Genomic DNA, 25,557 nt, shown 5'->3' with positions numbered 1-25,557 from the left:
GTCATTAATAAAAATCACAAAGAGCAGAGGACCAAGCACTGATCCCTTAGGTGTAACTATCTCCCTAAAGCTACTGTCTATATACTTCTCATTCTCCCGAATTAGATGGAGGTCATCAAGCTCCTTCTCCAGTTCCCTAACATGCTTTGCTAGCAACTGCAGCTGAATGCATCTTTTGCAGGAGCTGTCGTCAGGGATACCGGAGGTCTCCCTGATCTCCCACATCCTGTAAGAGGAGCATTCCAACATCTTGCCTGGCATTTTTTTTTTACTCTGCATGTTAAAGGTCATCTTTTATCAATATCACAGCATTTTAAATGAGCAACTCTAATGATCTTTGATGTACAGAATTGGAGTATTTCAATTTGAACGAGTTTCTCCAAGTTGCTTGCAGGTTGATAAGTAAAGTTATACAAGTTAGCTTATATTTCAGGCATGTATCAGCCATGTTATTTAAACTCACCAAGTAGATTTTCTCATTGGAAATTTACCAAATTGGAGTAATCAACTGGAAGTATATTGTGTTGTAGTGGTTAGGGCAATTGACTAAGAACCAAAGGATGTGAATTCCCAATCCCACCTTCATGTGGTACGAAATTTAATTCCGTTGATCATGTAATAACCAGGTATAGCACTATGGAACGAACCTATCAACTTGCTCTGACCTGTGTGTTCCCAAAACGCTCTGTGGCAGGATGTTATGCCTGTGTTAGCCGTGAGGATAAATGGTGATGTGGGCCCAAAATCCTGCAAGAGTTAGGAAAGGAGATTCTTGCTGGTGAGAATTTCCCATTCTCTGCAGTGCCCACCCCAGGCATGGAAGGCCTTGATGTTGTTGGTAGTCACCGCATGCTCTGTCTCTGAGGATAACTGCCCACAAATGTAGAAGCGGTAGAGGAACAGACAGTCAGTTGGACAACCCACTCAATAAAGGTTTTAAACTACATCTAACAGACACCATGCTAGCTTTAAGATATGCTTTTTGCCAGTATGGGGGTCAAACCCCTGGCCTTGGCATTATTAGAACCATGCTCTCACTGTAACATTCATGGGTGAGTCAGTTATGCCCATTAAGGCACCTACCCCAAAGGGCACCTGAGCTCTGCTAAAGGTATCCAAAGATCCAAAGGGGAAATTGACCTCTCCAAAAGGGAATCCTAACTATCCAAAGTTCAGACTCGCTCTTTGGGTCTAATCTGCACTCTTTGTGTTTCACATTCGTCGCCTACGAAAATTTGACTTCAGTGTGGGCAACAGTGGCCAACTGACTTTGTAATCCATGGATGAGTGAAAAGCCTTTGGCACCAATTCCTGTTTCTACATAAATGGGAAGTGGCATGGTTTGGGAGGGGAATTTTAGATTTTTGGACACTTCGGCCATTCTCACCATGATGTAGAGTGTCTTGTGGTGAAAATCTGGGCCAGCAAATCATTCACTACCTTGCTATCTCAATCTGCATAGGCTAGTGGCATGCAGAATAAAAAAAACATGAAAACAATGTTATACTATTCACTCTCATGGTTTCCCAGTTCTCTACTATCCCGAGTGAAGTTTATATGCAGCGAAGGCTCTCAATGATTTGTTATACTAATGTTTGCACTTTTGGGAAATAATACATTTCTAATGTTGAGGAAGCTGTTTCCACAGACACTGTGGTTGGGAACCAGAGGACATAAATTTAAAATAATTGGTAAAGAAATCAGGGAGGAGATGAGTTTTATTTTCATGCAGTGAGTTGAGATCTTGAGTGCATTGTCTAAAAGAGGAGTGTAAGCAGATTTAGTAATAACTTTCAAAGGGAAATTGGAAAGATACTTTGAAAGGTGAGATTGCATGGCTAAGAGAAAAGAGCAGGGAAGTGGGAATAATTATGTTGTGGGAAAACCACCGGAGTCAGACTGGAGGTTCAACAATACAGTTTTATTTAACGAAGCTTCGTGGAGAAAGGCACTGGCACTCCGCAGTACTTGAGGCAGCTACCTTCTCCCAATGATACAATAGGAGTGGTTCATTTTTATACTTTTCAGACAATGGAGAGTCCGGACATTAACCATTTAACACATCCTCCAGTTGAGTAGGATCGATAGTTAACACATCGTTACAGCCAGGCATATACAAACATTGGCTTTTAACATCGCATTGTTTCATAGAATGGGTACATTTCCCCTTTCAGTGATTTATCAATGACTTTAGTTTCAGTCTATACATACAGTAATTGGTTTTCCTGCATTTATGTACTCCCGTTCCCATCTGTGGCTAATCACTTTATCAGACCCTATTGTCATAGAACATAGAACATAGAACAGTACAGCACAGAACAGGCCCATCGGCCCACAATGTTGTGCCGAGCTTTATCTGAAACCAAGATCAAGCTATCCCACTCCCTATCATCCTGGTGTGCTCCATGTACCTATCCAATAACCGCTTAAATGTTCCTAAAGTGTCTGACTCCACTATCACTGCAGGCAGTCCATTCCACACCCCAACCACTCTCTGCGTAAGGAACCTACCTCTGATATCCTTCCTATATCTCCCACCACGAACCCTATAGTTATGCCCCTTGTAATAGCTCCATCCACCCGAGGAAATAGTCTTTGAACGTTCACTCTATCTATCCCCTTCATCATTTTATAAACCTCTATTAAGTCTCCCCTCAGCCTCCTCCGCTCCAGAGAGAACAGCCCTAGCTCCCTCAACCTTTCCTCATAAGACCTACCCTCCAAACCAGGCAGCATCCTAGTAAATCTCCTCTGCACTCTTTCCAGCGCTTCTTATAGTGAGGTGACCAGAACTGCACACAATATTCCAAATGTGGTCTCACCAAGGTCCTGTACAGTTACAGCATAACCCCACGGCTCTTAAACTCCAACCCCCTGTTAATAAAAGCTAACACACTATAGGCCTTCTTCACAGCTCTATCCACTTGAGTGGCAACCTTTAGAGATCTGTGGATATGGACCCCAAGATCTTTGTGTTCCTCCACAGTCTTCAGAACCCTACCTTTGACCCTGTAATCCACATTTAAATGAGTCCTACCAAAATGAATCGCCTCACATTTATCAGGGTTAAACTCCATTTGCCATTTTTCAGCCCAGCTTTGCATCCTATCTATGTCTCTTTGCAGCCTACAACAGCCCTCCACCTCATCTACTACTCCACCAATCTTGGTGTCATCAGCAAATTTACTGATCCACCCTTCAGCCCCCTCCTCTAAGTCATTAATAAAAATCACAAAGAGCAGAGGACCAAGCACTGATCCCTGTGGCACTCCGCTAGCAACCTGCCTCCAGTCCTTATCTTAAAGTGCCTCAAGCCCTGGCTGGCTTCCTGCAGCATCTGATTCCTGCATGTTTAACTTTAAATAACTGTCTGTCCTTCATGTTTTAATTTCAAGTAGCTGTTTGCACTAAAAGTCAGTGCCTGTTTAATGTCTCTTTCCCAGGTGACTGTTTATGTGCCAGGCAGCCATTTTATGTGTTATGTACCCATCTTTATGTTTTTCCCCACTTCAGTTAGCTCTTTCAAAAGTTGGGGAATGGACTGGAGAATGGACTGAGCACTGCTCAGCCATCATTTAACGCCCCACCCACATCAATCAAACTAAGTCAGCGTCTTTAAAATTGCAGCTACTGTTCCATTGCCTCTTTTCATGGAGGGTAGTGAGGATGTGAAACTCCCCGCGATATTGAGTGGCTGAAACTGATAGCACTGATGTGTTTAACGAGATGCTTGATGCAGAGAGAAGGGAATAGAGAGAAACATGAGAGTGGGCAGAAGCATTGACCAGTTTGGCTGAATTGGGCTGTTTCTCTGCTACCGATTCCATGTAATTTGATGTAATTGCTGTTTACAAAAAGAGGTACTGGAGATACGAACAGGAAGCCACAAAAACGGAAAAGGAAGCAAGTGGCAGTGTAAGCTGTGCTGAAGGCAGCTTCATACGACTGAAGACATTGGGAGCGCAGTCGAACGGACAAAATGCAAGTTCTGACTTGAACCAGTTCCGTAGATGTTTTGTACGGACTGAACCAAGCACAGTTTGTGTGTGTGCCTAGGACTATGGATCCAGTAAAGGATGTTTCTCTCTATCTTCTGCTCTTTGACATTTTAATTGTCTTGGCTGCAGAGGTTAATCCTTGGGATGTGTTCTCATTTCAGACCCGCATCGATAATATGGCAGTGAGTGCTAGTGGCAGAGTGTTTGTGGCCACCAAGAATCAATTGCACCAGCTGAACCAGAGCTTGAGCCTGGAAGTTCTCGCAAAGACGGGGCCTCATCTCGATGGGCCATGCGCAAAAGCAGAGGGCTGCTGTGTAAAATGGGAAGAAAAGGCCAACATGAACAAGATCCTGATCGTGGATGAGAATAGGAAGCGAGTCCTGACCTGTGGGACATTGAGGCTGGGAGCCTGTGAGGTTAGGGAACTGCACAATATCAGCCAATACAAAACCGACCCGCTCCGTGTTGCTGCTTCCCACCCAAAAGCCTCGACGGTCGCCTTTCTGGTAAAAGACAAGGCAGTTGACTATCTGGTGACGGCCGTCACATTTACTGGAAAGCTCAGTAGGTTTTTCCCATCTACCTGCAAAGACAACAGCAGTTACATTGAGATTAGTGATGGCATCATCTTCCTAAGGAATCCTACTGGAAATGTTGGAGATCCAAAGTTTTTGGGCTTTACTGAGGCAGAGTATGGTGATGCAGTTGTCAAGCTTGATCAGGAACAGCATGCTGTCGAGCTGCAGTACATTCACGGCTTCCAATGGGAGAAACACATTTATATTTTGTTTAATGCCAACATCTCAGGCCCGGAGTTCATCCACATGGATATTAAAGATTATGGCGCTGAAACTATTAATTCCTTCTCTCAAGCCACCTTGCTCTATCCCACAGCTAAGAAACAAGCTGTCAGGGTCCTGTCCTCTGCCCTCATCAATCTCTCTCACTCCGAAGCCTTTATGGTTGCAATCTTCTCTGAAGAAAAGCAGACCGAGAACAAACCACTCTACTTCTACAATTTAACTCAGTTTAATGGATACAAAACAGGCAGAAAAATCTACTTCCAGATTAAGAATGTGAAGGTAAGCTTTCTAATGATAGCACTTTAAAATATATTTCAGATTTACTATTTTGGATTAAGGAAAAATCAAGTCAGTAAAAGGTCATGTTTTCATTGGAGCTGCAGATAAACTGTTAATTAAAGGATGAAATTGCTAAATGCCGTGAATATTTGATGTTTAAGCAGTTTCACAAATACTGTCCAAGTCGATGGTCCTAATGTATTCAAATCAATTAAACATCTATACTACATTAAGACTTAAAGGTAGCATATTCAATATTAATATTCTGGTCACTGTATCACCCAATAATTTCTTACTGAGTGACTTTTAATCATACAAGAGACATGGGCTCACATCTTTTGGTCTCCGGATGGGGTGAGACCTGGTGTGTAAAGGGATCCCTCTGAAGTCCCAACACACTTACTCCACAGGAATTGCCTGTGAAGTTTGAATTTCCGTTTCCCCTGACAATTCCCCTGTTGCCTGGGTCCTATCAAAGTTAAAGTTTATTTATTAGTCACAAGTAAGGCTTACATTAACACTGCAATGAAGTTACTGTGAAATTCCCCTAGTCGTCACAGTCCGGCGTCTGTTCGGGTCAATCCATCTAACCCGCACATCTTTGGACTGCGGGAGGAAACCGGAGCACCCGGAGGAAATCTACGCAGACTCGGGGAGAACTTGCAAACTCCACACAGACAGTGACCCAAGCTGGGAATTGAACCCAGGTCCCTGGCGCTGTGAAGCAGCAGTGCTAACCACTGTGCTACTGTGCCACCCTCAAAAGGTATTTGGCCGAATGTTTTGGCCCATCTTGCCAGCAGGATCTCCCGGTCCCACGATGGTAAGCACCCTCAACGGGTTCCCCTGTGGCATGGCCAAGAAAAATGCAAAATGCTGTACACATTGACAGGACTGAAAGATCCTGCCACTGGCCAGTGGTGAGATACCTTCGCCTCCAGAAAAAATGCCGTGGGTTGGGCAGATCATCCCTTTGGCAAGATTTTGCAGCCGTTCATGCCAACGGGATCTTCTGTCCTGCCGACAATGCACCCCCACCGCCAGTTTCATTGTGGCAAGAGGTATGTTCAATGGGAAACCCTGTTGACAGAAGATCCTGCACCAGAAGATCCTTGCCAATGGCAAGTCGCCTTCTTGCATGGAAAATCCCACCCTTTGATTTTTAGTGCAGCAGAGAAGCAGCTCCAATTCAGGTATAGGCATTGTTTCTGGAGACGCTGGGCTCAGAATTACCACCAGAATTACAAAGCTCTATCTAGCATTGGCACAACAAAAGTAGAAGTGGAGAGACAATCTGATGTTGATTGCTGGTCCTCAGAAGGTTCAGGCCATGTTTTCATTGCGTCAACAGCTAAGAGCGACCTGATTTTTTGAGCTTCACGGATTAACAACAAACCTGAAATGGTTTCACAACAACAACCTCATTTCCATGATTCGGTTATTGATTACAAATTATTATTATTAACTCAACCTCTTGTTTTGGCATTATCTTGGTGCAGAGTTTTTATTGCTGTACTATCACATCCAAAGTATCAATTATTCCATAATTTAATCTATTCCAACCAAAGACTGCAATCGGACTGAAGTCCAGGCCAATTGCTCACAGCAGTAGTGAGAAATGCTCCAAGGTCAGAGGTGTGTAGGCGGGGGGGGGGGGTGTGTGACAAGCCGGTAAGATCGTGAGAGAGGTGAAAAATGGGGTTCACGCCCAGTTTCTTGCCTTTCGTGATGATACCAGCACTGAATTGCTGGCGCAATCAGCCTCGTGCTCATGACAAAATGGGTCTGAAACTCCCCCATTTTCACTTGTTCGGCACTTGGAATTTTTTTGGTAATATTGCTCCCATGTAGTTTTGGATGGGACTTTAAACCAAGGCTCTGACTGTATACTCTATTGAATGTAAAATATCGCACAGCACTACTTGGTGAACATATCGAGCCTGCTATGCTATTCAATAAGATCATGGCTGATCTGATTGCAACTTCACCTCCTCATTCCTGTCTGCTTGTGATAACCTTTTACCTCTGTACTTATCAAGAATCCAACTTGCTCTGCCTTAAAAATATTCAAAGATTCTGCTTTCCCTGGTTTTTGAGGAAGAGAATTCCAAAGACGTCCTACCCTCTGGGAACAAAAAAATTCTCCTCATCATAGAGCCAGCTAAACAATAGAATAAAATATAAGATGAGAAATATGTGGTTAGAGCATGCATTGTCTATGACGGAGAGCCAGTCAGGAACGTGAGAGTGTGGGATGGAGATTAACACACAATTGGTTTGTGGACAAGCTTTTGCATATTCCTATCTTGTACTTCCTGGTTAGGTGCATTGGCCATGCTAAATTCTCCCTCAGTGTACCCAAACAGGCGCCAGAGTGTGGCGACTAGGGGATTTTCACAGTAACATCCATTGCAGTGTTAATGTAAGCCTACTTGTGAAACTAATAAATAAACTTTAAACTTTAAATCTTCTGATTGTAAAATGACTCGGTAAGTGAAGATTTCAAACTGACAATGGCAAACTAAACTCCCAACTCACAAAAAACAGTTGACGATCACTGTTTCTCTTGAGTTCCTCGTGTTACATTGTTGTGTTTTTCTTCACTCTTCTGGTTGCAACTTGAGAAATTTGGTTTTGTTTCTGGAGGGAAGGGGGGTAGGGTTAATGTCTCCAGTTTCATTGTCCTGTTCTTGTTGATGTGGAATTTCAATATGTATGTGTGTCTATGATTACCATAGTTTAATCAGTCCTGGACCAGTTTGGCGTATCTTATATTTGTTTTAACTCAGTAAATCCTTTGAAATGAAGGACTTATCTGTTTCATTTGGCTTGTTTTCTCACGTTATAGCAGTGTGGTTAATGCTTTTTTAAAGAATTGTAAGTTTGCCCCTTCTGAGTCACTGGGATCAGAAGTGCAATATCAACATATTATTCAGCTTTTAATTTTGGTGCATATTTATCACAAACTGCACAGACACAATTGTTGATGATCACAATTGTTGAGGCTTCCTGAGGATGCCTGCTCGTGGATTGATTGCTTTTAGAGATGGTGAAGAGAAAGACACATTGTCCTGTGAATTTGTGTTGTACATTACTTTGCTGGACGTTGCTGTAAATGTGTTTATGCTGCACTGAGAGAGTGCTGTCCTGTTGAAGCTGTCACCTTTTAAATGATTAATCAAACTGAGGCTTTGTCTGCTGTCCAGGATTATTGGCCACAGCCTTATTTGAAGAAGAACAGGGAGAGTTCTTCCTGGTGATCCTGATCAAAAACATTAAACAGAGATTATCTGGTTATTGTCACATTGCTGCTTGTGAGATCATACTATGTATAAATTGTTTGCCCTGTATCCTACATTACAATGTTTTGAGAGTCATAATGAGAGCTGTATAAATACAAGGGAGATTTGGAACTAATAATATGAAATATTATGGTGAAAGAAATAGGAAGTGAAGTTGGGAGCTGAATAGGAAGATTGCAAGCAGGATTAAATCAGAATATATCAAAATACTGGTGGATATGTAAAAGGAAATAGTAAATTTTTATATAAGCTTATAAAATGTACAAAGCTGTAGGTAGAGAGATGTGGACCACTCAGGAATGAAGGAGAGCATGTAATTGTGAAGGGTGAGCATCTTACCCGGGCCCACCCATCTGAGCTATCCCCATATCCCCGTGTATTTTCCATGGCTAATCCACCTAACCTACAAATCTGTGGACACTAAGGGGCAATTTGCTTGGCCAATCCATCTAACCTGCAAAGCATTGATAGTAGAGATATGTTAAAATTTAGCATCAGCATTAACAAATAGATGGTGGAGGTGAGAATGTGTATGTACTAGAGGAGGGAATGGAACATTATTAAAGATAACAAGATAATATTGGTCCTAAAAAGAAATGAATGGCCGAGATTTTCCGTCCCATTTTTGGCGGGTAGGAATGACAGCAGAGCGAAAATTCCAGCATGAATCCTGAAATGGCTTGCACATTGATGGGATTTCCTCACTGGATTGTCCCACCAATGATGTGACAGGTTTCCTGCCATACATTGACAGGAGCACAATTTAAGTACATTTTAATATCATTAGTGGCTTCCCTACTCAACTATTCTCCCACATTGGGATTCTCCCCACCCCCGTTGACATGCTGTCATGGCAGCGTTTACAACAGCTTTTGTAAGATGAGAACCTGGCGAATGGTCCCTGCCAAGGGCGCTCAGATAAGTACAGTCCCCATGGGGAAAAGGGCCATGTCCTGGCAGCGCCCCTGGCAGTAGAGGGGGGCAGTACTGGTTGGGGGGGGTGGGGTAGTGCTTTGTTTGAGGAGGTCCATGGGGGAATGTTCCTTGTCCGTGAAAGGGGAATTTCCGTGTTGGTAGTGGGGATTCTTGTTATTTTATTGCTGTTAGATCGGGGCACCATTTTTAAAGGGCATTTTGATCTCTTGAAGCCAGAGGTTGCAGTTGGGCTGGGTTGCCAGCATGACAACATGGAACACGCTTCCAGCATTCTTTTCAACTAAGATTTGAAGAGTAAGGAGAGAAAAGCTGTCAGTGGAATCAGTGGACTGCTTACTGCTTTTCCAGCCCAAAAAATCACTTTAAAAAATACAGAAAATTCTGCTTAGATTTCGTGGCAAATCCTGATAGCTGTACCTGGGCTGTTGAAAGACGTTGGAGGTAAGAGCGGAGGTTCTGGTCACAACTATGCAATCCTCCTTAAATATGCAAATTGTATGCCCAGGGATTAAGGAGAGCCAATAAAACGCTTCTTTAAGAAGAGATGAGACAATAACCCAGGAAACTCAGGACTGGATTCTCCCATACCTCCCGCAGCAGGTTTGCTGACAGATGGGAGAGGAGAATCCAATGGGATCAGAAAATTTGGAAATCCGCCAGCGTAAAAACAGTTTGAAATCCTCTGAGTGAAAGATTAATGATGTGTCAATTCTCCCGCTACCTGATGGTGTGAACATCATTTACATTAATATGCATTTCATGAATGCTCATCAAAATAACTGCTTCCTTTCAACCTTGTGTTCAAATCTGTTCGAAAAAGAATGAAGTGCGCAAGTTGGATCTCAGTTCACTTGAGGCTTCGAGGTGAGTGCACTATACGTAGCCTACCTGCCCACAGTGCTGCACCCCTCCTGTTGCATTGAACACCACTCTGCTGGGACAGACTGGTTCATCCTCTGCAGTTCCACATTGAGCTGGCCTTTCTGGACAACACTGTACCATCCCTGAGACTCATGGACCCTCCCCTTCAATGGATCAAAGTTCGACCCGGGGTGGGGTGCAAGGAGAGGAGGGGGTTGGTGAAGTCGAGCAGAGCAGTGTGGAAGGAGGGCTGTGCAAGGGCAGGCTGTGGGTGGCTGCATGGGGCAGGGTAGGAATGTCTATCACAAAAACAACTGGATTCAGAACATCGATACAAATGGTTGCCGGGGGATAAGGGTTACCCATTTAAACAATGGCTGATGACTACAGTGCCTTGCCCTTAGATTTGTGCCAAGGAGAGGTACAATGTTGCTCACAGATCCACAAGCAGTCTCATGGAGCAGACAGTAAGACTTCTGAAGATATGATTAAGCTGCCTGGACCGCTCTGGTGGCTCTCTGCAACAAACACTGGAGAGGGTTCCCTGCAGGCTGACAGTTTTCTGTGCTCTTCACAATCAGGCTATGCAAAGAGGTGATCCCTCCCCAGAAAGACCAGAGGAATATGACAGATGGGATGATGGTGATGTGAAAGTGTCCATGAGAGAATATATGTCTCCCACTAATGGGTGTTTGATATCTGTGATGAGAGTTACCGTTTGAGTACATGATGCCATTGATGCGCTATCAATTAGGCAAAAGACTACTTGTGTGCCAATACAACTGTAGGCTTTTATTCATTACAGAACTAGGAGCATATCCCAACAGATAACCGACCCGAACTGAACAAGGGTGAGGAAAGAGCCACCTTTATATTAGGTGACAAGGGGAGGAGCCGGCAGGGGATGTGTCCAGGCATGACAAACACACAACGGTGGTCCAGGCAGGACAAAAGCGCAACTGAAGTCCACCACAGCCATGATGAGAATTTGACAATGGAGTGAGCTGAGAGAGGACTTTCCCTGCTAGAGTAGATGAGATCATTCATCCACTTTCTGTACATCATGGTGCTTCTGGCGCAGTTGCCAGCTGTGCTGACCTCATGGACAGCAGCCTTGCAGGCCAGAGAAGTGAGATTGTCGTGTCTCCTGAAGCCATACCTTGGGTACAGGACATGCCTCTGCCCCTGGACTCCTCAATTCAAGGCCTCATGGGTATGGTGGTTGAATCGGGGTGCAGACTTCTTCATGGTGGTTGAATCAGGGTGCAGATTTTTTTCTTGAGGCTGCTAGCTTTTAACCTCTGGGATCCAGACATCCTTCATGGTTGCGTGAACACTGTGGAGAGGTGGACTGAAGAGGGGCGTATGATAGTGCTGGACTGGTGGTTACATATGGCGTAAGATCTGGACCTTTGAACCCACTATCTGGAGGCAGCCAGATGATTTGGAGAGATGCCCATCTCTCATACATAATTACAAGAGCAGAATTGGGCACAGGTTCATGTCATTCCATCCAGCAGGAACAGCAGGAACCACCTTCCACCACGCTGAGAAAGGAAATGGAGAATTCCACCCTCAGCATCTATAACTCAAGATGAAATTAGTGTGTATATCGAAATGCAATGAATCATGAGCAGTCAGCATTGAATCATAATGTTGAGCAATAAACCAGAATAATAAAGGGAATGCGATAAACATCTATATGGGTTTTTGAGCAAATATTAAGAACATTAGATCCTATACCTCGATCCTATCTTCCTGGATTGTCCCCAGATCCCATGATCCCTTGGTATCATAGAATCATAGAATCCTACAGTGCAGAAAGAGGCCATTCGGCCCATCGAGTCTGCACCAACCACAATCCCACCCAGGCCCTATCCACATATCCCTACATATTTTACCCACTAACCCCTCTAACCTATGCATCCCGGGACACTAAGGGGCAATTTAGAATGGCCAATCAACCTAGCCCGCACACCTTTGGACTGTGGGAGGAAACCGGAGCACCCGGAGGAAACCCACGCAGACACAGGGAGAATGTGCAAACTCCACACAGACAGAGACCCGAGCCAGGATTCGAACCTAGGTCCCTGGAGCTGTGAAGCAGCAGTGCTAACCCACTGTGCTACCGTGCCGCCCTCCTAATCCATAATCTTTGATTTGATTTCAAAAGGGCAGAATTTTCTTACTTTTTTGCAGAGTGCCTGGCCCCAATGGCAGCATCCTCTGCCGCATTGCAAGCAACGCAGAGAAAATATCAAAGGGGTGGCTTCCACAACATTATGCTGGCAGTGCGGTTCAATCATTTAAAATATATTTTTAAGGGTGCCTCCATAACTAAAATCAAAAATTGAACCCCTTCAACAGAACCCTGAAACCAACCCCCCTCCTCCCCGCCATGCTGGCACGCCACCCCCAGTACTGCCCAGACATGGACAAGGGGCAGTGCCAGGGAGTACCACAGGACAGTGCCAGAGGAAGTGCCCAGGCATGACTCTTTCCCCACCGAGTCAAGTACTCACCTGAACTTCTCTGGCAGGTTCTCCTCGCCAGGTGCACACCGTAGGAGACCAGCTGTAATTCACATTGGCGTGCCCTCATGCCAAAATGAATGGAAAATCTAACAAAGGGATGGGGGGAATTATCAGGCATGGAGGCCTGTTAATTACATTTGAGTTTATTCTTATGGGGATCCTGATGGTTAAAATTGTGATTCCCATCACAGCATTAGCTTGGGTAAATTGTTACAGGAAATCACGTTTTGGGACTCTTGCAGGATTTGCGACCCCCACTGCCGCTCCCTCACCTGAAAAATCTCCCAAAGATTTGCAGCCCTTTGAGTGAAGAAGTTGCTCCTCATCTCAATTCAAAATGGCAGATCCCTTACTAAGAAGTTTAACAACACCAGGTTAAAGTCCAACAGGTTTATTTGGTAGCAAAAGCCACACAAGCTTTCGGAGCTCTAAGCCCCTTCTTCAGGTGAGTGGGAATTCTGTTCACAAACAGAGTATATAAAGACACAGACTCAATTTACATGAATAATGGTTGGAATGCGAATACTTACAACTAATCAAGTCTTTAAGAAACAAAACAATGTGAGTGGAGAGAGCATCAAGACAGGCTAAAAAGATGTGTATTGTCTCCAGACAAGACAGCCAGTGAAACTCTGCAGGTCCACGCAACTGTGGGGGTTACAAATAGTGTGACATGAACCCAATATCCCGGTTGAGACCGTCCTCGTGTGTGCGGAACTTGGCTATCAGTTTCTGCTCAGCGACTCTGCGCTGTCGTGTGTCGCGAAGGCCGCCTTGGAGAACGCTTACCCGAATATCAGAGGCCGAATGCCCGTGACCGCTGAAGTGCTCCCCAACAGGAAGAGAACAGTCTTGCCTGGTGATTGTCGAGCGGTGTTCATTCATCCGTTGTCGCAGCGTCTGCATAGTTTCCCCAATGTACCATGCCTCGGGACATCCTTTCTTGCAGCGTATCAGGTAGACAACGTTGGCCGAGTTGCAAGAGTATGTACCGTGTACCTGGTGGATGGTGTACCTGGTGGACGGGACACAGTGGACAGAGTACCCTTCGTTGTCCAGTACTTCTCCGGAGCGGAGAAGCTACGGCATCTCCTCCGGAGCCTTCAACATGTCATTGATGAAGACAAACATCTCGCCAAGGCCATCCCCACACCCCCACTTCTTGCCTTCAAACAACCGCACAACCTCAAACAGACCATTGTCCGCAGCAAACTACCTACCCTTCAGGAGAACAGTGACCATGACACCACACAACCCTGCCACACCAACCTCTGCAAGACGTGCCGGATCATTGACACAGATGCCATCATCTCACGTGAGAACACCATCCACCAGGTACACGGTACATACTCTTGCAACTCGGCCAACGTTGTCTACCTGATACGCTGCAAGACAGGATGTCCCGAGGCATGGTACATTGGGGAAACTACGCAGACGCTGCGACAACGGATGAATGAACACCGCTCGACAATCACCAGGCAAGACTGTTCTCTTCCTGTTGGGGAGCACTTCAGCGGTCACGGGCATTCGGCCTCTGATATTCGGGTAAGCGTTCTCCAAGGCGGCCTTTGCGACACACGACAGCGCAGAGTCGCTGAGCAGAAACTGATAGCCAAGTTCCGCACACACGAGGACGGCCTCAACCGGGATATTGGGTTCATGTCACACTATTTGTAACCCCCACAGTTGCGTGGACCTGCAGAGTTTCACTGGCTGTCTTGTCTGGAGACAATACACATCTTTTTAGCCTGTCTTGATGCTCTCTCCACTCACATTGTTTTGTTTCTTAAAGACTGGATTAGTTGTAAGTATTCGCATTCCAACCATTATTCATGTAAATTGAGTTTGTGTCTTTATATGCTCTGTTTGTGAACAGAATTCCCACTCACCTGAAGAAGGGGCTTAGAGCTCCGAAAGCTTGTGTGGCTTTTGCTACCAAATAAACCTGTTGGACTTTAACCTGGTGTTGTTAAACGTCTTACTGTGTTTACCCCAGTCCAACGCCGGCATCTCCACATCAGATCCCTGACTCCCAGACTGTAATGCTTAGTTCATGACTCTCTTGGCAAAGGAAACATTTCAGTATGTATCCTATCAAGTTGCTTAAAAATTTTATATATTTCATGAGATCACCTCACTTTGTTATAATCTCGAGGAATATTAGCTTTGATCTCACCAAACTACTCACAGCACTCGTATCTAGACTCATTCAGCCCTATATAATTGTTATCAGACTGCTTTGCTCCAATCTAGTTTTTGGAAAGGCTAACAGATTCTTTGCTGTACCTCTGCATGTTAACTTCCTGTGATTCATGTGCAAGAGCAGCCAAGTCCCTCTGAATTTCACATTCCCCAACCTCTCGCCATTTAAAAAAATATTCTGCTGTTTTTAGTTTTCCCATCAAAGTTCATACATTCACACTCCCCTGTGTTATGGGCAGAATGTTTTATTCTGATAGCAACCCTGATTCTCTCTCAGACATTTTCACATCAATACCATCCCATCAATCACGTTGCTTACATTCTATGTTCTGGCTCTTCTGGGGAGGGTTCACCACACATGGGGGGAAATGCATTTCAACCAAACCTTGCTCCATCCCCTCCGATCACATGCCTTTCTTCCATCTTCCTACAGGCTAAACTGACACACAACAAATGAGAGAAAGCCTAGACCAAACAAATGTCTATGATGAGCATCATCACCCTCAGAGAATTTGAGTTTGCAGTCAACCTTGCTGGGAAGGACGTGGATTGCTCCTGTGGAGAAGGAGAGATTGACTTCTCTCAATAACTTAGTATGGATCTCAGCTCCCCCGTCACTTCATCAAATCCTGACAATCACAATGAGTCAAATGTAGTCTGATACAGCTTATGCTTCTCAACTAAAACTCTTCTATTTTCTAAGCATTGGCAGCTCAAGGCCATCATTGCAGCTGAGCAGTACTCCAGACACCAGGCACGTCCAAGGACGAAGAGGCTCAAGAAGAATCGTCACAGTGCTCACCCACACCCTTCACTAGCACAGAAACCTCAGTGAGGCATAGCTCTAGATTAGACTCGGAGTCACTTACTGGAGAAAACCTCACTGACATGTTTCTGCAGCAGTCAGAGGCAGGAACGCCCCTGGTTTCTAGGTCTCAGAGGGCTACTAGAGAGTAGCCATCTGCTCAGTCCCAGTCAGATGCTGAGCCTCTGGAAGCAACTGTCAGCTGAAAGGTGGAGATGCAATGACAAGCAGTGGAATATCAGACAGAGATTTAAGAATCACTCAGCAAACTAGAGTGAACGATGAAGGAGTTTATCTGCGATCTGTCTGATGTTGTGGCCCCAACATGCAAATATCTTGAGGTCGCCATGAGAAGCTTGATGTACATCATGGAGACCATGGTCCAGCCGATCTTGCTGGATTTACACATGGATTTGCGCTCCATGACCACATGTCCTGGGGGTAGCACCAACAGGATGCAGAGACAGTGGGACGAGACAGCTTGATCTCCCTCTGTGTACCCCATCTCTGGTAGAGCTCTCTAGCACCCACAGGGAGGATGAGCATCAATTGGACCTGCAGAGGCCTCCACTCAGGACACTCCTAAGGGTATGCTGTAGTGTGTCCACACACACTACAGCAGCACAGGCCAACGAGGGCACTTCTGCTCCTGAGCAGTACACCCTTATCAGGCCGGAGCCACCAGAAGACATCAGGGCCACCAGAAGACATCTGCTAAAGTCATCATAAACATCAGGACAAAGCAGTCCATAGGCTGCCTCCATCTCTGCTGCGAATGTCTGGCTGCACCAAGGTGTATTAGTACGGTTAGGAAAGTTAAAAATTTTTGATCTCACTTTTGGTTCATGGGTGTGCTATTGCAGCAAATAAATTGCATTTTTGTGGAATTATTTGATGGATATGTGAATGTTCTGATCAACCAAAGGCATTGTGAATTTGTACATTGGAATGCTCTTATATCGAGGGTTAGCCATCCTCTGAGATTAACATTCATGTGATGTAAACCTCAGTTGAACTAGTCTCTGCATCCTTGTGTATTGTCAGGTAGATGTGTTTAAATTTTTATTTGAAGTGTATGATACAATCGTATCTATCCCTTCTTCCTCGAAAGACACCAATGAGTGAGGGTCACTCATAAGCACTAATACAATAAGGGTTGTGTTGTCCTTGGTGGTCATGAACGTTAGCACTCGTCTCAATCACGGCAGCGTTCGCATCATTAGATGGCATTGAAAATGCCATGGCTACTCTCGCATCATTGTTCTTCCTCAATGGATTTTAAGTTCGCTGAGTGAACGCATTAGCAGGACACCACTAACTAAGACTGAGATCATGTTCTAGCAAGTCATGAGGTCAGAATGCGTAAGTGTGAATGCAGGACTCATTCTATTGACCATCCCTGACATGGAATTGGCTTTAAAATCTAGGGTAGTTGTGACCATATCACCTTACTTAGTTTTCCTCTTCCTAAATCCTGTCAGCAATGTAATATTATGGGCATATCTCCTATGTCTTCCTTTCTTCAAGGTATCAGTGAGCTCAAATTATCCCTCAGCAGCCCCCTGAGCTTCCTGGAATTCCGCATCTTCATTTTCTGATGATGTCTCATCTTCCTCCAGTTCACCTTCTGTCAAGGGTTCACCTCTTTGCATAGCCAAATTGTGAATGGCAGAACACACTACGATCATGTGAGAAACTCTCTTCAGAGTGCATTGCAGAGAGCCACCTGAGTGGTCCAGGCATCTGAAGCACATCTTCAGAAGTCCTATAGTCTGCTCTAGAAGGGAGTGTGTGGAGTTGTGAGTTGTACCTCTCCTTGGCATGAGGGTGACATCTAGCTCTCCTATTGATCCCTGGAAAGATCCACAGACAAAAAAATTGAGTGCTGTCATCACATTCAAAGCCACTGGCAGGGAAAGCCTCCCACCCCACATAGTGTCAAGTCGTCACAAAGACTATGGCATATGTGATGAATGAGGTTACAGGACAATTGTAGGCGTGCCTGGCACTGCCTCTCACTCATTTGAAAGTAGGATAATCTTTCATGATAAACCTTCGGTATGGTGAGTTGCCTCCTCCACGATCTGGGTCTCTCTTGTTCACCCTCCTGCTCATGCTCAGTCTCCCCTTAGCCATCCCCCCAGGCGGTGCTTCCTGCTGGAAGACAACGATGATTAAAGTGTGCAGAAAAATATGTTCTGATGTAGAAACTGTTATAATTGAGGTCAGAAACTCCAAAATGATCTATGAGGTCCGTCTGGATCATATGTTTTGCACTTTGAATTTGGCTAGGGTGAGTATGAGATAGCTCTCTTCGGGTATGATTCAAATGACCCACTAAGGAACTTTCATCAAACAAAGTTTATTTAAGTATACAGTTAACATGTATCGAAATAAAATTAGCAATAACTTTTACCAATCACAAACAAGAAAAAAATAATCACGGTATTGTATGAACCTTAACAGCTGAACACCGTTCCAACGAAACAAATCCCATAAACAAAACCTTTGCCACAGGTTTAACACAGTAAGACTCGTGTGATACTGGAATTTAGTCCTTTGGTTGAATGCTGCAGTTCTCTTGAGGCACACACAGACAAGCTTGGAGTCAGAACAGCCTCAGTCCTTTGGTTGGAGAATTGAAATCCTGACTTCCCAGTCTTGTAACACCTAGAACACCAGGGAGACTGTAGTCAAGCCAACCACCAACAGCAGATTTTCTACTCCAGGACGGCCAGAAACCTTGCTTCCAGCTAACAGCAAAAGTTCCAAAACCAGGGGATGTCCTTCTAAACTAAAACTAAAAATGAATCCTTCGATTTTTTCCTTGGGAGGAACCACCTGACTTTGACTTGTCAATCAATCTTCTCCCTCACAATGCAAGGTCATAAAAGATCCCAGAATAAAAATAAACAAAACCCATTGAAGCCAATGAAGTAGCAATAAAAGGACTTCCAGCAGCCAGCCAGCAACACTGAAACCTGAAAGGCCTTCTTACAACTGCAGAGAACGTGATTTAAAGAAAAGATTTCATAAAGGTACACTAACATCACAAAACCTATGGGAAATGACTGGTCCACAGTTTTGGCTGCCTTACTTGCATTTTTGCCTGCTGCAGCCTTGCCTCTGAGAGGCAAGCACACACATTGAGGTGATCAAGATACCATTCCAGAAATCTGACAAATGGTCAGTGGTGTGATAAGGTGCGAATGAGATGTTTTAGCCAAAGTAACTCAGTGCTCCAGTCTTTGAAGAGGCATTCTAATGACCTGTGATGATGGGCCAAAGGGCCTCTTGCTACACTGTAAAACCTTTCAGTTTTTTTTTGTCGATGAGTGGAAGCTGTTTGGCCAGTGATGAACAACATTTATTGTGAACCCATGATGGGATGCCAAATATGATGTAACTGTGCTGCCCCCTTTGCTGTTGCCTTCATGTAGAACATAGTACATAGAACATTACAGCGCAGTACAGGCCCTTCGGCCCTCAATGTTGCGCCGACCTGTGAAACCAATCTAAAGCCCATCTAACCTACACTATTCCAATATCATCCATATGTTTATCCAATGACCCTTTAAATGCCCTTAATGTTGACGAGTCCACTACTGTTGCAGGCAGGGCATTACTACTCTCTGAGTAAAGAACCTACCTCTGACATCTGTCCTATATCTATCACCCCTCAATTTAAAGCAATGTCCCCTCGTGCTAGCCATCACCATCCAAGGAAAAAGGCTCTCACTGTCCGCCCTATCTAATCCTCTGATCATCTTGTATGCCTCTATTAAGTCACCTCTTAACCTTCTTCTCTCTAATGAAAACAGCCTCAAGTCACTCAGCCTTTCCTCATAAGACCTTCTCACCATACCAGGCAACATCCTGGTAAATCTCCTCTGCACCCTTTCCAATGCTTCCACATCCTTCCTATAATGCGGCGACCAAAACTGTACGCAATACTCCAAGTGCGGCCACACTGGAGTTTTGTACAGCTGCAACATGACATCATGGCTCCGAAACTCAATCCCTCTACCAATAAAAGCTAACACACTGTACACCTTCTTCACAACCCTATCAACCTGGGTGTCAACTTTCAGGGATCTATGCACATGGACACCGAGATCTCTCTGCTCATCCACACTACCAAGTATCTTACCATTAGCCCAGTACTCTGTATTCTTGTTACTCCTTCCAAAGTGAATCACCTCACACTTTTCCGCATTAAACTCCATTTGCCACCTCTCAGCCCAGCTCTGCAGCTTATCTATGTCTCTCTGTAACCTGCAACATCCTTCCGCATTGTCCACATCTGCACCGACTTTAGTGTCATCCGCAAATTTACTAACCCATCCTTCTACGCCCTCATCCAGGTCATTTATAAAAATGACAAACAGCAGTGACCCCAAAACAGATCCTTGCGGTACACCACTAGTAACTGAACTCCAGGATGAACATTTCCCATCAACCACCACCCTCTGCCTTCTTACAGCTAGCCAATTTCTGATCCAAACCGCAAAATCACCCTCAATCCCATGCCTCCGTATTTTCTGCAATAGCCTACCATGGGGAACCTTATCAAACGCTTTACTGAAATCCATATACATCACATCAACTGCTTTACCCTCATCCACCTCTTTGGTCACCTTCTCAAAGAACTCAATAAGGTTTGTGAGGCACAACCTACCTTTCACAAAACCGTGTTGACTATCCCTAATCAAATTGTTCCTTTCTAGATGATTATAAATCCTATCTCTTATGATCCTTTCCAAAACTTTGCCCACAACAGAAGTAAGGCTCACTGGTCTATAATTACCAGGGTAGTCTCTACTCTCCTTCTTGAACAAGGGGACAACATTTGCTATCCTCCAGTCTTCTGGCACTATTCCTGTAGACAATGACGACATAAAGATCAAAGCCAAAGGCTCTGCAATCTCCTCCCTAGCTTCCCAGAGAATCCTAGGATAAATCCCATCCGGCCCAGGGGACTTATCTATTTTCACACTTTCCAGAATTGCTAACACCTCCTCCTTATGAACCTCAATCCCGTCTAGTCTAATAGCCTGTATCTCAGTATTCTCTTCGACAACATTGTCTTTTTCCTGTGTGAATACTGACGAAAAATATTCATTTAGCGCCTCTCCTATCTCTTCGGACTCCACGCACAACTTCCCACTACTGTCCTTGACTGGCCCTAATCTTACCCGAGTCATTCTTTTATTCCTGACATACCTATAGAAAGCTTTAGGGTTTTCCTTGATCCTACCTGCCAAAGACTTCTCATGTCTCTCTTCAGGTCCTTCCTGGCTAACTTGTAAGTCTCAAGCGCCCTAACTGAGCCTTCATGTCTCATCTTTACATAAGTCTCCTTCTTCCTCTTCACAAGAGATTCAACTTCTTTAGTAAACCACGGTTCCCTCGCTCGACCACTTCCTCCCTGCCTGACAGGTACATACTTATCAAGGACACGCAGTAGCTGTTCCTTGAACAAGCTCCACATTTCAATTGTGCCCATCCCCTGCAGATTTCTTCCCCATCCTATGCATCCTAAATCTCGCCTAATCGCATCATAATTTCCTTTCCCCCAGCTATAACACTTGCCCTGCGGTAAATACCGATCCCTTTCCATCGCGAAAGTAAACGTAACCGAATTGTGATCACTATCACCTAAGTGCTCACCTACCTCCAAATCTAACACCTGGCCTGGTTCATTACCCAGTACCAAATCTAATGTGGCCTCGCCTCTTGTTGACCTATCTACATACTGTGTGAGGAAACCCTCCTGCGCACATTGGACAAAAACTGACCCATCTAAAGCACTCGAACTATAGCGTTTCCAGTCAATATTTGTAAAGTTAAAGTCCCCCATAACAACTACCCTGTTACTTTCGCTCCTATCCAGAATCATCTTTGCAATCCTTTCCTCTACATCTCTGGAACTTTTCGGAGACCCATAGAAAACTCCCAACAGGGTGACCTCCTTTCCTGTTTCTAACCTCAGCCCATACTACCTCAGTAGACGAGTCCTCATCAAATGTCCTTTCTGCCACCGTAATACTGTCCTTGACTAACAATGCCACACCTCCCCCTCTTTTCCCACCTTCCCTGATTTTACTGAAACATCTAAACCCTGGAACCTGCAACAACCATTCCTGTCCCTGCTCTACCCATGTCTCCGAAATGGCCACAACATCGAAGTCCCAGGTACCAACCCATGCTGCAAGTTCACCCACCTTATTCCGGATGCTTCTGGCGTTGAAGTAGACACACTTCAAAACACCTTCCTGCCTGCGGGTACATTCCTGCGACCTTGAAACCTTATTCATGACCTCACCACTCACATCCTCCTGTACACTGGAGCAACAATTCAGGTTCCCATTCCCCTGCCAAATTAGTTTAAACCCTCCCGAAGAGCATTTGCAAATTTCCCGCCCAGAATATTGGTACCCCTCTGGTCCAGGTGAAGGCTATCCCGTTTGTAGAGGTCCCACCTACCCCAGAATGAGCCCCAATTATCCAGGTATCTGAATCCTTCCCTCCTGCACCATTCCTGTAGCCACGTGTTCAACTGCTCTCTCTCCCTATTCCTCTCCTCGCGAGCATGTGGCATGGGTAACAAATCAGAGATAACAACTCTTATTTGTTCTAGGTCTAAGCTTCCACCCTAACTCCCCGAATTTCTGCCTTACATCCCCATCTCTTTTCCTACCTATGTCGTTGGTGCCTATGTGGACCACGACTTGGGGCTGGTCCCCCTCCCCTTTAAGGATATCGAAAACGCGATCCGAGACAGCACGGACTCTGGCACCTGGGAGGCAACACACCAACCGCGAGTCTCTCTCGCTCCCACAGAATCTCCTATCTGTCCCCCTAACTATGGAGTCCCCAATGACTAATGCTCTACTCCTCCCTCCCTTTCCCTTCTGAGCAACAGGGACAGACTCTGTGCCAGAGACCTGTACCCCATGGCTTACCCCTGGTTAGTCATCCTCCCCAACAGTATCCAAGATGGTATACTTGTTATACAGAGGAACAGCCACAGGGGATCGCTGCTCTGACTGCTTCTTATCCCTTCTAACAGTCACCCAAGTATCCTCATTCCTAGGAGTATGAACCTCCCTGTAGCTTTTATCTATAACTGTCTGCCTCCCGAATGATCCTGAGTTCATCCAGTTCTAGCTTCAGATCCCTAACACGGTCTTCAAGGAGCTGGAATTGGGTGCACTTCCTACAGGTGTACTCAGCTGGGACACTAATGGTGTCCCTCACCTCAAACATCCCACAGGAGGAACATTGCACTGCTAACTTCCTTTACTCAGAAACGAAAGAGAAAATAAAAAAAAAGCTCACCTGCTCTGACACCGAGTCTTTTTTTTAGGTTAGAAGAGGGGGAAGGGTGGGAGACTCTACACTTGTAGAGTCTCGGGTTACCTCCCCGTTCAAATTTATTGGGCAAAAGAAACCGTCTTAGGTCTCCCTGCGACCTATTTCCGGTTTCCTGTTTCCTGATGCTCAGGAAAAAAAACAAAAAACAACTCCGAAAAAAGTAAGTAAAAAAAAATTCAGCTCATCTTATCTTCCAGTTCTGCCCTCCAAACATCACTCCCCTCTCTGCCCGCTCCACCGGAAGAATATGAGAAGGCTGCATTCCTACCTTATACTGTTGATGTTGTGACTTTGATGTGAATCTAGTGAGTTATGTTTACCCCTGGAACAGCACTGAAGGAAAGGATTTGCTTATTGTTGGTTCCTGGGCAATGAGGTCTCCTTTGTAACTGACCTGGATCCTGTCCATTGTGGTGGCACCAATAGGTGACAGTACGTCGCTTGTGTGCGTGCAGTTTTGGTGACTTATGTGTTCTTGATATAGAAGGAGTGCAGTGAAGGTTTACCAGGCTGATTCCTGGGATGGCAAGTCTGTCATATGAGGAGAAACTAAGTCAGTTCGGATTATATTAATTGGAGTTTAAAAGAGTGAGAGGGGATCTCATAAGAACTTATAAAATTCTAACAGGATTAGACCGGTGGACTCGGACTTCAGAACTGGAGGTCATAATTTATGGAAAAGGGGTAACCCTTTTAGGACTGAGGTGAGGAGGAATTTCTTCACCCAGAGGGTGGTGAATGTGTGGAATTCACTACCACACGAAGTAGTTGAGGCCAAAACATTGTATGATTTCAAGAAGAAATTAGATATAGCTCTTGGGGCTAAAAGGGATCAAGGGATATGGGGGGAAGGCGGGATCAGGATATTGAGTTTGATGATCAGCCATGTTCAAAATGAATGGCGGAGCAGGTTCAAAGAGTCAAATGACCTACTCCTGCTTCTAGTTTCCATGTGTCTATATTTCTGTGTCCCAAGAAATGGCTCTATCACCCAGCATCACAGTCTTCACACACTGCCTCATAGCCCTCCCGGACACATAACCGATCTAACTTTTGTTTTTCCTCGATGCTATTGCTCGGGACCTCAGGATAATGCTGCGAGACCTTTACTTCATGGTCGAGTTTGACACTCCCTCCCTCAATGTCTGTGTGCCTTTGATTTTTCTTGAGCCTCATGATGTGACAGTAGAACTACCTGCTATTATTCTCCAACCTCCCACAGTAATACTAGAAACCATTATGGTGGTGGTAGACATTCTGAAAGCAAAAATACTGAAGGATGTAGATGAACAAGAGAACCATAGGATTTCAGCACAAATACATTCCAGAAGAAAAAAAGCTCAGCAAGAAAAATCCATTTGTGGCTTACACAGGATGTTAAAAGTGGCTAAAATCAAATAGCTGCAAATGCTGGAATCTGAAACAAAAACAGAAAATTGTGGAAAACCTCAGCAGGTCTGACAGCACCTCTGGAGAGAGAACAGAGCTAATGTTTTGAGTCTGGACGACCCTTCATCAGAGCTCTTTCTTGAAAGGAGAAATTGTTGAGTGAGAGAACAAGTTCAGCCAGACGGAGGAGAGTAGTGCTGGATGGGAATTGTTCAGGCCTCTGTTCAAGGAAGAAGCAGAGAGCCCTGAGGCCATCCTGGTGGGGAATGGGGGTATAGAAGGATTGGACATACATAGGATAGAAGAGGCATTTTGGGCAAGGGAACTTGAAGTTGTTGATATGATGTAGGGCATCAGCAGGTCGAAAAGGACTGGACTAGAGGAGAGAGGATGGAGTCAAGATAGGAAGAAATGAGTTCAGTGGGGCAGGAACAAGCTGACATGATGGGCCTACCAGGACAGTCCTGTTTGTGGATTTTGGGAAGGAGCTAGAAGTGGGCTGTCCAGGTTTGGGAGACTTAGGTTGGAAGCTGTGGAGGGAAGATCTCCGGAGGAGATGAGGTCAATGACAGTTCTGGAAACAATGGCTTGATGCTCAGTGATGGTGTCATGGTCCAGGGAGAGGTAGGAGCAAGTATCTGTGAGTTAGCACTCAACCTCTGTGAGGTAGAGGCTAGACAAAACAGCCCCACTCACGTCAGTGGGTTTGATGATAGTCAGGGTTGGCGAAGTGCCGCAAGTTCAGAAGGAGACAGATTAGAGTGGGTGAGAGGAGCAGAGAAATTGAGATGACTGATGTCACACTGTGAGTTCTCAATGAAAAGATCAAGAGCAGGTAGGAGGCTGCAGGGAGGAGTCCATATGGAGGAAGAGTACTGGAGGTGGATGAAAGGATCTGTTGCACAAGGGAAGGAATCCTGTCCAATGAAGTGAGCATGGAGTCAAAGGCGGCGAAAGAAGAGTTCAGCAAGATGTTGAGCCCAAAATTCGTAAGGCTATGAAACCAAGTCCAACCTGAGTACAGCACATTGAGCCTCAGTGAGGGGAAGGTCAGAGGGTACGACTTGA

General features: G+C 45.0%; 1 protein-coding gene across 2 annotated transcripts in view; it reads left to right on the top strand.

The window, feature by feature from the left end:
* Nucleotides 1-3,943: 3,943 nt before the first annotated feature.
* plxnc1 (plexin C1) overlaps nucleotides 3,944-25,557 on the top strand; it is a 156,578-nt gene continuing 134,964 nt past the window's right edge. For both annotated transcript variants that reach the window (XM_078235229.1, XM_078235228.1), the window contains exon 1: nucleotides 3,944-5,083. In XM_078235229.1, the coding sequence (XP_078091355.1) occupies nucleotides 4,061-5,083 (1,023 nt within the window). In that variant the 5' untranslated portion in view covers nucleotides 3,944-4,060. The remainder of the gene's footprint in view (nucleotides 5,084-25,557) is intronic.

The sequence above is a fragment of the Mustelus asterias genome, chromosome 19 (genome assembly GCF_964213995.1).
Source record: "Mustelus asterias chromosome 19, sMusAst1.hap1.1, whole genome shotgun sequence".
In the NCBI taxonomy this organism is placed as follows: Eukaryota; Metazoa; Chordata; class Chondrichthyes; order Carcharhiniformes; family Triakidae; genus Mustelus; species Mustelus asterias.
Note: the sequence above shows the minus strand (reverse complement) of the source record. Positions and strands in the feature narration are given on the sequence as shown.